The following is a 14,403-nucleotide window of genomic DNA, read 5'->3' on the forward strand; positions in this document are numbered from 1 at the left end:
CAAAGCACAATCGAGGAGTGTGTAAGGGATATGAGAGCTTTACAGCTTAGGACTGTGATGTGTGAACACTGCATATGGCAAATGCAAATGAACGTACATATAAATGTATAATGGTGGTGGCATTATATTAATGGAAAAGTGTTGTGGCTTCATATAGCCAGATGCAAACCTACATGAAATCATTGCTTAGGGAAAAAGATAGGGAGCTAGCACAAAGAGGGTTGCCACTAGTAGAACCTCTAGCTGAGAGAGAAATGACATCTATCTGCACAAAAAAAGTGTTGACATAGTCTAATCCAGCTCGAAAGACTTGGTTGTTCTATTGTCAATTATTTAGACTCCAGGGTATGAAAGCTCCCATTCCAAATTCTAATGGTGCGCAAGAGTCAAAGCGACGTAAGTGATGGGGTCCATAGGAGAAAGTACTCCACAGTAAATTTGCTGAGCCCAAGTCACTATAGTAGCAATCAGAACTGAAGCAAAAGTAACAAGCATTTAACGAGCCATTTAAAGACAAATCTGGGTTAAAAAGCTCCTTCCATTTACACAGCTCATTCTACACAACGCTATCTATATTCAAGCATACAACAGCAATTTGATTGAATTAAGATAAAGAAGAAGTTTGTATGTGACACCGGGTGAGACAGCCCAAAGTCGCTGCCAGTTGAAGCGATGCATGATGAGCTGCTGGTCTTTGGTCACCATAGCTAGAAGATCCTTCTCTGGGTTCCATACAGCCTTGTCTATCTGTTGTTTCAGGCTAGACAAATGTGAGCAGCTCTCTCTCTCTCTCTCTCTCTCTCTCTCTCTCTCTCTCTCTCTCTCTGTGTGTGTGTGTGCGTGCGCGCGCGCGCGTGTCTGCTGGAACAATTTGAGACTTACAGGAGAGGACAAGGCTTTGTCTAGATGGAGTGTGAAGAGCCTACTCGCAACTTCCACCTCATCGTCGAGTTCCATCACTGGCGAGTTCCAAGTCGCGGAGCACTTAGAACTTTGGTGGTAAATGTTCAAATGCCTAGAGAAGAGAGAGGAGAGAGAGAGAGAGAGAGAGATGTCACGAGGAGTTTCTAACTTGACTTGTTCATAAATATGGATGTTAGGAAGCGTGCTCTACCCTAAGCACCATTAGTGTGAGTTAGGCTATGGTGCTAAAGCTTTAAGCTCACCATGGTGCTATGGTTAGGGTTAGAGCAATAGAGATTATGGTTAGGGCTACGCCAAGAGCAAGTGCTTAAAGAGAGTAAAGACACAATGATAATAGCTCAAAGTGAAATCGATTCATTAGAAAATAGCCTTTAATATAAGCTTAGTGCTTTACAATTATTGGCTCAAGAGGTTGCATTATTTTGCTATTGGACCATGTCATCATTTAACTTTTTCTAGGTGGTTAGAATTGGCTACATCGTGACGATTCTCAACAAATTCAATGACCATGGTTCAATGTCCCATGATACATCATAGCAATAATCTATCGGATTCATCGTTGTGGTTCACAAGTGAGACTTAGTAGGTTCACTGGTAGTCCTAAGTAAAACAAAAAAAATCATTCATTCATTCATTTTGTGTGAAGAGGTCATCATACATTTCCTCTTCAAAATTACCTTCGTCTTGATGTCGTGTTTGTTTGTCGTCTTCTTCATCTCGTCGTCTTCATGTTGATGTCGATCTTCATTGGTGTCTTTGATCCAATGTGTAGATCCCTAGGTATAAAGCGTAAGTTGTAAAGTGAAAAAGGACATTATTATCATTATCAAATTTGAAGAGTTTGAAGTGTACGGCTGAGATTGGCTTCTTTCCTACAACTTGTGATCCTCATATCTTGAGCTCTGGTAATGACATTTCAATTGAAACTTGCAATGTGTTCCTTGTTCGATGCTCTTTCATTCAAGTATGCTCATTGTTGATTCTGCTGTGACTTTTAACTACACATTAGTAAGCTCGATATGCGGATTTGAGTGCGTTAATAAGTGTTTTTTGACATTCCGACTATCAGAGAGTGTCCCTAGGGCGACCTTTCGCATGTGTTCTGTTGAAGTTTCTAAGACTTAAATTATAATGGATTGTGATTTTGGTATCTCCTCGAAATGCGACTAAACTTGGTAGGTTAGTGTTCCTAAGTGTCTTTAACCTCCTCCTAAAGTTTTGTAGCATTTGGACTTCGTTCGAGTGTCGAAACGGGTTGATGAATGAGTGCAATGACGCAGGACATAGGTTAATTGCCATATCTGAGAGCGAGAGATTTACATGTGTTAGAGATAGAGTTATTCCATCGGTTTACTTCTCGAGGTTGACACCCTCGAAGAGTATCCGTGCCCCATCTGAGTTGCTTCCCCAAGTATTGACATTGTGGTAGTGCCAAAAAGCTATGCTATAGACGTCTGTCACACGACGACTTGCTAACATTGGTACCGTTGCCAAGGATAGTGATCCTTAGGTGGTGAGTGACCGAGTCGTAGCTTATACTTAGAAACTTTGATTTTGATTTCCACCTCATTTACACCTTAGCAGTCAGGAAGCTAAACACGATGTTTAGTGCTTAGCAGCGTCTAGGAGTCGAGGACTTGCTAGATCTATTCTCAAGAGGTAAGAGGGTTGTGAGTGAGATGGCCAAAAGCATTTCATTCTCTGATTTTCTCATCGCTTTCAGAGTGCTATACCGTTTTTCGTTTCGGCTTTAATTTGTACCGTTTTGACTAATTTTGTTTCATGTTTCAATTCAGTACTTAGAACTATCACCATCAAATTTGGGCAGCAAGACTAGGGTAAAAACTGTCAAAACCATATTTTGGCCAAAACATCCATAAACTTTGAAATACTAATAATTTGATGATTTGTAATGGAAAAGGCCTATGAAGAGTGAGCATTTTTGTGTGACTACTTTGAGAACATAGAGAGTAAACTTAATTAGCAATAGCAACATAGCCATAGTACTTAATTAACTTGGCATGAACAATACTTTTGGTAGAGAGAGAGTTTAGAGAACTTGACAACAGTTGAGGACCAGATTTATGTGCAGCTGGTCCCCCCTCCAATAGGCTTTTGTATTATAGATTCTCCCATCAAGAGAGACTTGGTACAATACAATGACCTAGGTGATGCAATGAAGATGGAAAGCTTCATGCATCACGAGCATAACATAGACTTTGTAGAAAGCATCAACCATCCCCGCCCTCAGTCCCAACACCTCAAACACCTTCAAAAGTGGAGAGAGCTAGCGGGGAATGAGGGTAGGGAAGAGGAAGAAGAAACATTCATAGGAGAAAGAAATAGTTCCTCACTTATCATCGCTCTTCTTGCTAGCATACATAATAGCATAGTAATGAAGATGGAGAAGATGGCAAGCTTAATTATTAGAGCATGGCTCTTGGTTGGATTTGCATTTTATAGCCAAGAGTGTTGGTGTAGGCTCTCAATTTCTCTACAAGCTTGGAGGAGCTCTTACACTTTGCACCTCCACAATGAGAGTGTGTGTGTGTGTGGGAGAGTATACCACCCAATCTAGCCCCTAGCTTCCTTGGTTGACCCCCTCTTCTAGCTCATGATGGAAGCTCGTTGGACCCCTTCAAGCCTGGCCAATCACATGCAGAGTGCATATCAAGCAAGCATGCTAGCCTTGGGACAAATGTCTCCCTTTTCCCTTCGAGAGAGAGCACTTGATAAATACAAACAAAATTAATTAGATTTGCTAAATTATCATTGGACCCCTTGGGAGGCCAATCAATAGGCTTTAGGCACACCATGAGGGCAACATGAAGAGGACCTTGATAAGTGTCCTAGTTGCTTTCTTTATACCAAGCTTGCCTTGTGTGAGGGTGCGTGTGTTCTCTCTCTAGCTCCTTCAATGAGGGCTCACCCCCCCCCCCCCCCCCCCTTGAGTAGGGATCATGTTGACTTTGTGGAACACCTCAAGCCCCTCAAGTACCTTAGTCATGGAGCACCTTAGTCATTAAGCACCTCAAGCACCTTATTCAGCAAGCACGACAAGCACCTCAAGCATCTTAGTCAGCAAGCACGACAAGCACCTCAACTTGGATTGGGTTCCCACCTCAAGCACAGCCCTAGCTTGCCTAAGTTCAAAGGACTTTTAACACTAACCTTTGGAGATCTAATGAAGCTAGCCCTAAGGTCTTTAAGCTCCATTAGCTAGCCTTGCTCGATAGACCATCTCTCATTTGGACCCCTTTACCATTGGCCTCGTGTTGAGATAGATCCGTAAGCACATGTCTATATTTTAACCCTTGTTCCGGATTATTCTCCCACATGTGCTTAGCAGCGTCTAGGAGTCGAGGACTTGCTAGATCTATTCTCAAGAGGTAAGAGGGTTGTGAGTGAGATGGCCAAAAGCATTTCATTCTCTGATTTTCTCGTCGCTTTCAGAGTGCTATACCGTTTTTCGTTTCGACTTCAATTTGTACCGTTTTGACTATTTTTGTTTCATGTTTCAATTCAGTACTTAGAACTATCACCATCAAATTTGGGCAGAAAGACTAGGGTAAAAACTGTCAAAACCATATTTTGGCCAAAACATCCATAAACTTTGAAATACTAATAATTTGATGATCTGTAATGGAAAAGGCCTATGAAGAGTGAGCATTTTTGTGTGACTACTTTGAGAACATAGAGAGTAAAATTAATTAGCAGTAGCAACATAGCCATAGTACTTAATTAACTTGGCATGAACAATACTTTTGGTAGAGAGAGAGTTTAGAGAACTTGACAACAGTTGAGGACCAGATTTATGTGCAGCTGGTCCCCCCTCCAATAGGCTTTTGTATTATAGATTCTCCCATCAAGAGAGACTTGGTACAATACAATGACCTAGGTGATGCAATGAAGATGGAAAGCTTCATGCATCACGAGCATAACATAGACTTTGTAGAAAGCATCAACCATCCCCGCCCTCAATCCCAACACCTCAAACACCTTCAAAAGTGGAGAGAGCTAGCGGGGAATGAGGGTAGGGAAGAGGAAGAAGAAACATTTTATAGCCAAGAGTGTTGGTGTAGGCTCTCAATTTCTCTACAAGCTTGGAGGAGCTCTTACACTTTGCACCTCCACAATGAGAGAGTGTGTGTGTGTGGGAGAGTATACCACCCAATCTAGCCCCTAGCTTCCTTGGTTGACCCCCTCTTCTAGCTCATGATGGAAGCTCGTTGGACCCCTTCAAGCCTAGCCAATCACATGCAGAGTGCATATCAAGCAAGCATGCTAGCCTTGGGACAAATGTCTCCCTTTTCCCTTCGAGAGAGAGCACTTGATATATACAAACACAATTAATTAGATTTGCTAAATTATCATTGGACCCCTTGGGAGGCCAATCAATAGGCTTTAGGCACACCATGAGGGCAACATGAAGAGGACCTTGATAAGTGTCCTAGTTGCTTTCTTTATACCAAGCTTGCCTTGTGTGAGGGTGCGTGTGTTCTCTCTCTAGCTCTTACAATGGGGGCTCACCCCCCCCCCCCCCCCCTTGAGTAGGGATCATGTTGACTTTGTGGAACACCTCAAGCCCCTCAAGTACCTTAGTCATGGAGCACCTTAGTCATTAAGCACCTCAAGCACCTTATTCAGCAAGCACGACAAGCACCTCAAGCATCTTAGTCAGCAAGCATGACAAGCACCTCAACTTGGACTGGGTTCCCACCTCAAGCACAGCCCTAGCTTGCCTAAGTTATAAGGACTTTTAACACTAACCTTTGGAGATCTAATGAAGCTAGCCCTAAGGTCTTTAAGCTCCATTAGCTAGCCTTGCTCGACAGACCATCTCTCATTTGGACCCCTTTACCATTGGCCTCGTGTTGAGATAGATCCGTAAGCACATGTCTATATTTTAACCCTTGTTCCCGATTATTCTCCCACATGTGCTTAGCAGCATCTAGGAGTCGAGGACTTGCTAGATCTATTCTCAAGAGGTAAGAGGGTTGTGAGTGAGATAGCCAAAAGCATTTCATTCTCTGATTTTCTCGTCGCTTTCAGAGTGCTATACCGTTTTTCGTTTCGACTTCAATTTGTACCGTTTTGACTATTTTTGTTTCATGTTTCAATTCAGTACTTAGAACTATCACCATCAAATTTGGGCAGCAAGACTAGGGTAAAAACTGTCAAAACCATATTTTGGCCAAAACATCCATAAACTTTGAAATACTAATAATTTGATGATCTGTAATGGAAAAGGCCTATGAAGAGTGAGCATTTTTGTGTGACTACTTTGAGAACATAGAGAGTAAACTTAATTAGCAGTAGCAACATAGCCATAGTACTTAATTAACTTGGCATGAACAATACTTTTGGTAGAGAGAGAGTTTAGAGAACTTGACAACAGTTGAGGACCAGATTTATGTGCAGCTGGTCCCCCCTCCAATAGGCTTTTGTATTATAGATTCTCCCATCAAGAGAGACTTGGTACAATACAATGACCTAAGTGATGCAATGAAGATGGAAAGCTTCATGCATCACGAGCATAACATAGACTTTGTAGAAAGCATCAACCATCCCCGCCCTCAGTCCCAACACCTCAAACACCTTCAAAAGTGGAGAGAGCTAGCGGGGAATGAGGGTAGGGAAGAGGAAGAAGAAACATTCATAGGAGAAAGAAATAGTTCCTCACTTATCATCGCTCTTCTTGCTAGCATACATAATAGCATAGTAATGAAGATGGAGAAGATGGCAAGCTTAATTATTAGAGCATGGCTCTTGGTTGGATTTGCATTTTATAGCCAAGAGTGTTGGTGTAGGCTCTCAATTTCTCTACAAGCTTGGAGGAGCTCTTACACTTTGCACCTCCACAATGAGAGAGTGTGTGTGTGTGGGAGAGTATACCACCCAATCTAGCCCCTAGCTTCCTTGGTTGACCCCCTCTTCTAGCTCATGATGGAAGCTCGTTGGACCCCTTCAAGCCTGGCCAATCACATGCAGAGTGCATATCAAGCAAGCATGCTAGCCTTGGGACAAATGTCTCCCTTTTCCCTTCGAGAGAGAGCACTTGATATATACAAACACAATTAATTAGATTTGCTAAATTATCATTGGACCCCTTGGGAGGCCAATCAATAGGCTTTAGGCACACCATGAGGGCAACATGAAGAGGACCTTGATAAGTGTCCTAGTTGCTTTCTTTATACCAAGCTTGCCTTGTGTGAGGGTGCGTGTGTTCTCTCTCTAGCTCCTACAATGAGGGCTCACCCCCCCCCCCCCCCCCCCCCCCCCCCCCCCCCTTGAGTAGGGATCATGTTGACTTTGTGGAACACCTCAAGCCCCTCAAGTACCTTAGTCATGGAGCACCTTAGTCATTAAGCACCTCAAGCACCTTATTCAGCAAGCACGACAAGCACCTCAAGCATCTTAGTCAGCAAGCACGACAAGCACCTCAACTTGGACTGGGTTCCCACCTCAAGCACAGCCCTAGCTTGCCTAAGTTCAAAGGACTTTTAACACTAACCTTTGGAGATCTAATGAAGCTAGCCCTAAGGTCTTTAAGCTCCATTAGCTAGCCTTGCTCGACAGAACATCTCTCATTTGGACCCCTTTACCATTGGCCTCGTGTTGAGATAGATCCGTAAGCACATGTCTATATTTTAACCCTTGTTCCCGATTATTCTCCCACATTAAATGATCAGTTTAATACAAGAAAATCATTTGGGTTGGTTATATATTAGATTTTATGACATGGTCAAAACTCCAAAGCTAATCAAAACTAAAAAAGAAGTGCAAAAAAGACATAACCAAACTACAAAAAGTGAAGCTAGAAAGTTCCATGCAGATTGCTGCATGAGCATGGTCATAAAATCATCTAAAAGTCACCTAGCAATTGTCAAGATACTATGGGAGCCCTGTGTATCAAAATTCAAGCAATTTTGTCACAACTTTTGGCTATGGAATGCAAATCCAACCAAAAGCCATGCTCCAAAGTGCAAGCTTGCCATCTTCTTAATCTCCATTACTATGCTACTATGCTATGCTAAGCTACAAGAGTAATACAAGTGAGGAGTCTATTTCTTTCTTGTATGTTACTTCTTCTTCTTCTTCCCTTCCCTCACTCCCTGCTAGCTCTCTCCACCTTTGAAGGTGTTTGAGGTCTTGGGATTGAGGTTGAGGATATGTTAACGCTTTTGCAAGTTAAGTACGGGCATAATTTTGGTGTACGACGTCTATCATCTTCATTGCACCAACGAGGTCTCAAGGAACAGAAGCTTGTATGTACCAAGTCTCTCTTTATGGGGGAATCTATAATACAAAAGCCTTTTGGAGGGGAGACCGGCTCCACATAAATCCGATCCTCAACTGTTGTCAATTTCTCTAACCCTTTCTCTCTCTTTTTTACAAGTATTGTTCATGCCATGCTAATTAGGTGTAATGTTCATCTTGCTACCTTGAATCAATTACTCTTATGCTCTTTAAGAATTCTCTTAAAGGAAATGCTCACTATTGTTATTTCAATTTCTGCTACAGTCAATGTTATAGCCATATTCCATTACATTGGTATCAGAGCAATTGGTTTCTCTTTCTTGCTTAAGAAGAGAGGTCCTTAAGTTGTCCATGAAAGGTTGGACATGTTCATTGCAAGAGGGTAAGTGGGACAGGGATCTATTATCTTGGTTAAAAAGGACTTAGTTCGAGGTACACCGTTGGGAACTATGGACTTAATAATGGAGTCTTTCAGGGCTTGCCTTTGGCTTAACCATTATTGAGCTACTAGAAAGCTCAAAAGGAACCTTAATCAACCAAGTAATGTTAGACCCTCTCCACTTCTCTCTGCAACAATCAACAGTCTCTAAACCACGAGTGTAGCTGCTTGAGAGCTAATTTTCAAAGGTAAAGAAGAGTAGAAACTAAGGTTTTTGAGGGTACCAAAGCACAAAGTAGCATGTACATAAGTTTAGTTAGCATGGATGACATAAGGTTTATGAGGGTACCAAAGTACAACCCAAAATGTTAGTGAAATATTTTTTTACAACGTTGCAATAAGCTATGGGCAACCCTGCCTTGCAAGCTGAAGTTACTCAACAACTTCGTGCTTATGGGATTTCCCTACCTCTCTAAGACGAGAGAGAGCTTAGGAAGCCTCTCTCCGATTAGAGAAGAGGACAAATCCAATGAACGAGAAAGAAGTAAATCTCCGAATTCCTCTGAAGATGTGGCTCCACGAAGACGACGGTCTCGATGATCCCCAACTCCTCTCAAGAGGAAAAGATCTTCCTATAATCCTTCTCCTCCTCACTTTGAAAGGGAAGAGAGGAAACAAAGTAAGAAAAGGCGAGAAAGAAGTCACCCTCTTCTCCTTCTTCATCACCTTACTCCTCTTTCGACGAAAGCAGCGGCTATTCCCCTAGAGAATACAAGAGGAGAGTGTTGGAATTAGGGTTGCAGGAAAACACACACAGCTTGGAGAAGACGAGGGAAGCTCAAGGCACACAACAGAGAGTGTATTACTTAGTGTGCAATGAAAACATAGATAACCCTAGAGTGATGGGTGTATATACAATGCATGGGGGAAAAAACCTCCTAAAGAGGGAAAAAATGCCCCGGCGGTCCTAGTGTGTTCACACACATCACTACCACATGTATATGGTAACAAATCCCCCTTGGAGTGATGTGGTGAACGAGAGCTGGCACATGAGTAAAGGGAAGTTCCATGCCCTGAGGACATGAAAGCTTTGCGAAAAGCTTCAAGCTTCTCACGAGACAATGCCTTTGTGAAAACATCTGCAAGGTTGTCTTGTGTTGGCACATAAGCCAAGCTGATCTCTCCTACTGAGAGCCTCTCCCTGACATAGTGGTAATGCACCTCAATGTGCTTTGCGCGAGCATGAAAAACTGGGTTCCTTGCAACTGCCAATGCGCTCTGACTGTCAGTGTAGATAGTGTTGGCAGTGTCCTATCCAACACCCAAATCAGCCATAAGGCGTCTAAGCCATACACACTCAACCGTAGCTGTGAAGACTGCCCTGTGCTCAGCCTCACAACTAGAAGTGGCCACAGTAGGTTGCTCCTTACTCAACCATGATATACATGAACTGCCAAGCATGAAACAAAAACCACTTGTGGACACTCGTGTGTCAAAACAACCAGTCTAACCTGAGTCCAAAAAAGCATGTAAGTCTGGCGGCAATGACCCCCCCTTGGGATAAAACAAACCAAGATTTAAAGTGCCACTAGGATAGCAAAAAATCCTCTTGACAGCCTGTCAATGCTTAGACACTGGGCTATGCATAAATCTGGTGACTTGTGAGATTGCAAACTGAATATATGGCCTCGTTTTGCATACATAAATGAGGCATCCAAAAACAGTTTGGTAAAGAGTGACATTTGCAGGATCACCAGTATCATGAAGACTCAATTTCAAACATGTTTCCATGGGAGTGGCAATTGGTTTTCAATCCTCAAGTCCAAACTTACATAGCAATGTCTCTATGTAACTCTTTTGACACAAGGCAATACCACCATCACACTCCTTAAATTGTATACCCAAGTAATGATGCAAAAGCCCCAAATCGCATTCAAATTAGCCTTAAATTCAGCAATATGTCTCTCATTTGGTCCAATGATCAACAAATCATCTACATAAAGAACCACAATGAGAAGTACATCACCCTCACGCTTTACATACAATGTGCTTTCTGTGGGACTGTTACTGTTGGGGTATAGGCGCCTGTGCCTTGCTCGGCCGCCCAGAGTCTGGGCGCCCACTGACTTGTATACCTTATACATAGCATAAGTGTATAGGGGGCTGCTCACTCTTGGAGTCTCCCCACCCACATCGTATGTGTGTCTCCTTCTCTCTCTCTCACTCTCCGTCTGTGGTGCTCCCCGATCCCCTTCAATTGGTATCAGAGCATAGGTGCGGAGGGAGCGCGTGTGTGCACAGTCACGACGACAGCGGAGAGCCAGTTTCATTCCCGAAATCGCGTCTGCGCTCGCGCACTTTCAAGAGTGCAAACAGGGTTTCGACTTTGGCATCGGAAGGCGTTTTACTCCCCTTTCGAAGCCATTCGAGCCATCAGAAACCTCATTCGAGCTACGGTTGAGGAGCTGCATTTTCAGCCCTCTTTTGGCAATTTATGCTGCGTTTTTGGGCCGAAACGGAGGTTTTTGGCATAGCTTTCACACCCGGACTCGGATACATGTGATCCAAGAGTCTACCTTGGGGTTTTGGCACGCTCCGGACGCGCTCGTCATATTAGAATTTTAAAATTATGAATGCTGAATTTTCTGCAGCAGCAGTTGTTTATTGTGTGTCGAGGATTCCATACATGGTTTGCTCTCAGATGTGAGAGTGATATTTGCTGCAAGTTTCCTCACAGGTGGGAGGATACGATGTATGCCTTATGTGGTTTGATGCTCAGGGAGACTAATGTGATTGCATTTTTAGCTCGGCAATGTATGCCTCGAGCATGTTTTTTGGCAGTCACAGGTAGAGCACATATTTGTGTACTAGATTTGCAGGTGTTTGCAATGATGTATGCAAAGTGTGGAGATTGGTGCATGCATTTGGAGTGCGGTTTGATGCGCTTTGGTTGCTCATGGTTTTGAGCGTGCAGTCAGTTTGGTTACTGGTTTTGTGGCTGTTTTACTGACGAAACTCTAGCGAAATTTTCCCAAGAGTTTTATGCGTATCATTTATGCGATCTAGGTAGAGATTGCGGGTTGCACTCAGCATTTGCGTGCGGTGTTCTCTGCAGGTGGGAGATTTGTGCGTGTGTATGCATCGATACCGCACAGTGTGGGCTTGGTGATTAGCTCACGGGTTTGATAAGCGTACAATTATCTTGGCACACTCATAGGAGTGAGTATTGTGATGTATGCTTGTGTGGCTACGAGCTAGGTAGCCGGATTCGAGCACTAATGGCTTGAGGTTTTTCAGCAGGTTTCAGCTACAGGTTTACAAGTTTACAGGCAGGTTTGAGGGCTTATTTGGGTGCTGAATTTTCAGCCATTGTTTCCTCTTTGCAGGTGTCCATGTATGGCTCAGTTGTAGGCTGATTTGGGACACATTTGTGACTTGTTTATGCAGCTAGCTGAATTTTGGGGCTGATTTGCAGCCATATCTTACAGCCATATTTGCAGACTTTTGTTGATGCGATTCGAGCCAGTTTAGAGCTGATTTGGTTGACATTTGCTACTCATTGTTGGTTGCTCTTTTGCGAGCATTATGGCTGATTTTTCATTGACTTCCAGCGTTATGGTCTGACACAGTTTGATGGTGCAGATTTTGTTGCTTGGAAGGAGCATATGCTTGTTGCATTGGCGGATTTGGGGCAGGATAAACCCTTGCGTGGTTTATCGGCGAAGCCCAATTCTATGCGTGATGATGATTGGCAGGATCTTGATGAGTTAGCCATGTCTACGATTTGTTTGCATCTGGTTGAGTCTGTTTACTGGCAGGTCTCGAGGGAGACTACAACTCATGCTTTATGGCAGAGTTTACATGCTATGTATGCGACATCCATGTCCACAGGGGAGTCTAGTCCCACTTCTATGTCCATGGGAGAGATTGGTCCCACACGCAAGTCTCAACGGCATAGAGACTTGACATGTTGGCATTGTGGACATAGAGGGCACATTAGGCGTCGATGTTTCAGGCATTTGAGACAACGGAGGCGACAGATGCGTGATGCAGATTTGGGCATGACAGATGCTAGTGAGATCAGTACGGTGGTTATTGAGTATGCTTGTGACGGCGATGTCACATTTACATCTAGCTTGTCTTCAGACGATCTTATGTCTACGGATTGCATATCGGATTGCACATTGTCTTCACATTGGTTTCTAGATTCAGATGCTACTTTCCATGTCACGTCACATTGTGAGTGGTTTAGCACATTTTCTAGTGGGAGACTTGGTTGTGTGCACATGGCTGATGGTGCTGTGTATGACATTGAGGGTATAGGAGACGTATGTTTGTCCTTGCCCAGTGGTATGAGATTTACCCTGCGTCATGTGCGTTATGTGCCAGATCTGAGACGGGATTTGATCTCAGTCAGACAGTTACGGGATAGTGGATGTCAGATTTCGCTACGAGAGCGAGATTTTGTGATGCATTTGGGTTCGCTAGTGATTGCGAGAGGTGCCAGGAGTGGTACAGGTTACCCATTGCATGTGGATCACGGGAGAGACGGTGTTGTCTCTGTGATCATGCAACCAGGTAGACAGCGAGAGAGCAGGCGAGTCTCTTTTGCTTGTGGGTTGCAAGATGCTTTGCATGGAGTGCAGAGTAGTGAGCTCGTTGTGCACACAGTTGGGGCACGACTTGAGCAGTCACACAGAGAGGTGACAGAGTCAGACATGCATGCTTTGCTAGTGACTGAGCAAAGCAGAGAGTCAGTTGTGCGAGATACTTCTATGCAGGATAGACAGGTAGAGCGGTCTTGCTCTAGTGAGTCACAACAGGAGGATGTTGTGCAAGAGTCTATGCATACGGAGTTAGAGCATGCGAGCTCTAGTGAGTCACAGCAGATTGAGTGGTCATGTTTGCAGTGGATGATTGTAGAGGAGGCTGAGACGTCAGCGATTATGCAATCATTCCTTTCTATGCTCGAAAGTGAGCATGGGGATATAGTTGTGCAGGATATGTCTTCCAGCAGACACCTAGAGCAGCTGGTTTGCTCTGAGGTTGCACGACAGGTTGATGCGTCTTTTGCGGACAGTCAGGAGATGCATGTGGCTGACACGCCTTGTCAGTCAGAGATGCCTATTGCCAGGGATATATATGTTGATGCATGCTCCGTAGAGCTAGCAGGGCCCGCTAGCATTGCATCGGCATTCGGTGGTCTCATGTATGAGATGCTGATCTTGAGACCGGATATCGTAGCTGCAGTGGGAGCATTTGCAGTTGGGGTTGTCAGTCGTTTGTTGACTGATGATGGCATAGTGCACGAGGGAGATATGCAGGTATTGCGTACATACTTGCAGTACGTGTGCGGTACGTCTAGTGGTGTATGGACTTACACGGGAGCAGGACAGCCGGATGCACACGATCACAGCCATCCAGTGGGCATCGGTTGAGAGCGGTTTTCTCTCGCCTTTTGTAGTCTTTAGACTAGGTTCTCTTGCTTAAAGGCACAGTCGCCTTTAAGTGGGAGGTTGTTGGGGTATAGGCGCATGTGCCTTGCTCGGCCGCCCAGAGTCTGGGCGCCCACTGACTTGTATACCTTATACATAGCATAAGTGTATAGGGGGCTGCTCACTCTTGGAGTCTCCCCACCCACATCGTATGTGTGTCTCCTTCTCTCTCTCTCACTCTCCGTCTGTGGTGCTCCCTGATCCCCTTCAGTTTCAAAGGCCTTGTTTGACCAAATGAGTGTCAGCTTTTTCAAACCAAGCATGAGGAGATTGCTTCAACCCATACAAAGCCTTCTTACATCTGCACACTTTGTCCTCTTGTCCTTTCATGACAAAACCGTGAGG

The 14,403-nt window shown here is 44.0% G+C and overlaps 1 protein-coding gene across 1 annotated transcript in view; it reads right to left on the reverse strand.

Moving 5' to 3' along the window:
* Window positions 1–1,035, reverse strand: part of APC4 (Transducin/WD40 repeat-like superfamily protein) — a 50,945-nt gene extending 49,910 nt beyond the window's left edge. The window contains exons 1-2 of the mRNA XM_086499053.1: window positions 883–1,035; window positions 636–747 (exon numbers count right to left, since the gene is read on the reverse strand). Coding sequence (XP_086355179.1) covers window positions 636–747; window positions 883–957 — 187 coding nt within the window. The 5' untranslated portion in view covers window positions 958–1,035. The remainder of the gene's footprint in view (window positions 1–635; window positions 748–882) is intronic.
* Between the last annotated feature and the right edge of the window lie 13,368 nt (window positions 1,036–14,403).

Source organism: Adiantum capillus-veneris, chromosome 24, assembly GCF_014529385.1.
Source record: "Adiantum capillus-veneris isolate H3 chromosome 24, ASM1452938v2, whole genome shotgun sequence".
NCBI lineage: Eukaryota > Viridiplantae > Streptophyta > Polypodiopsida > Polypodiales > Pteridaceae > Adiantum > Adiantum capillus-veneris.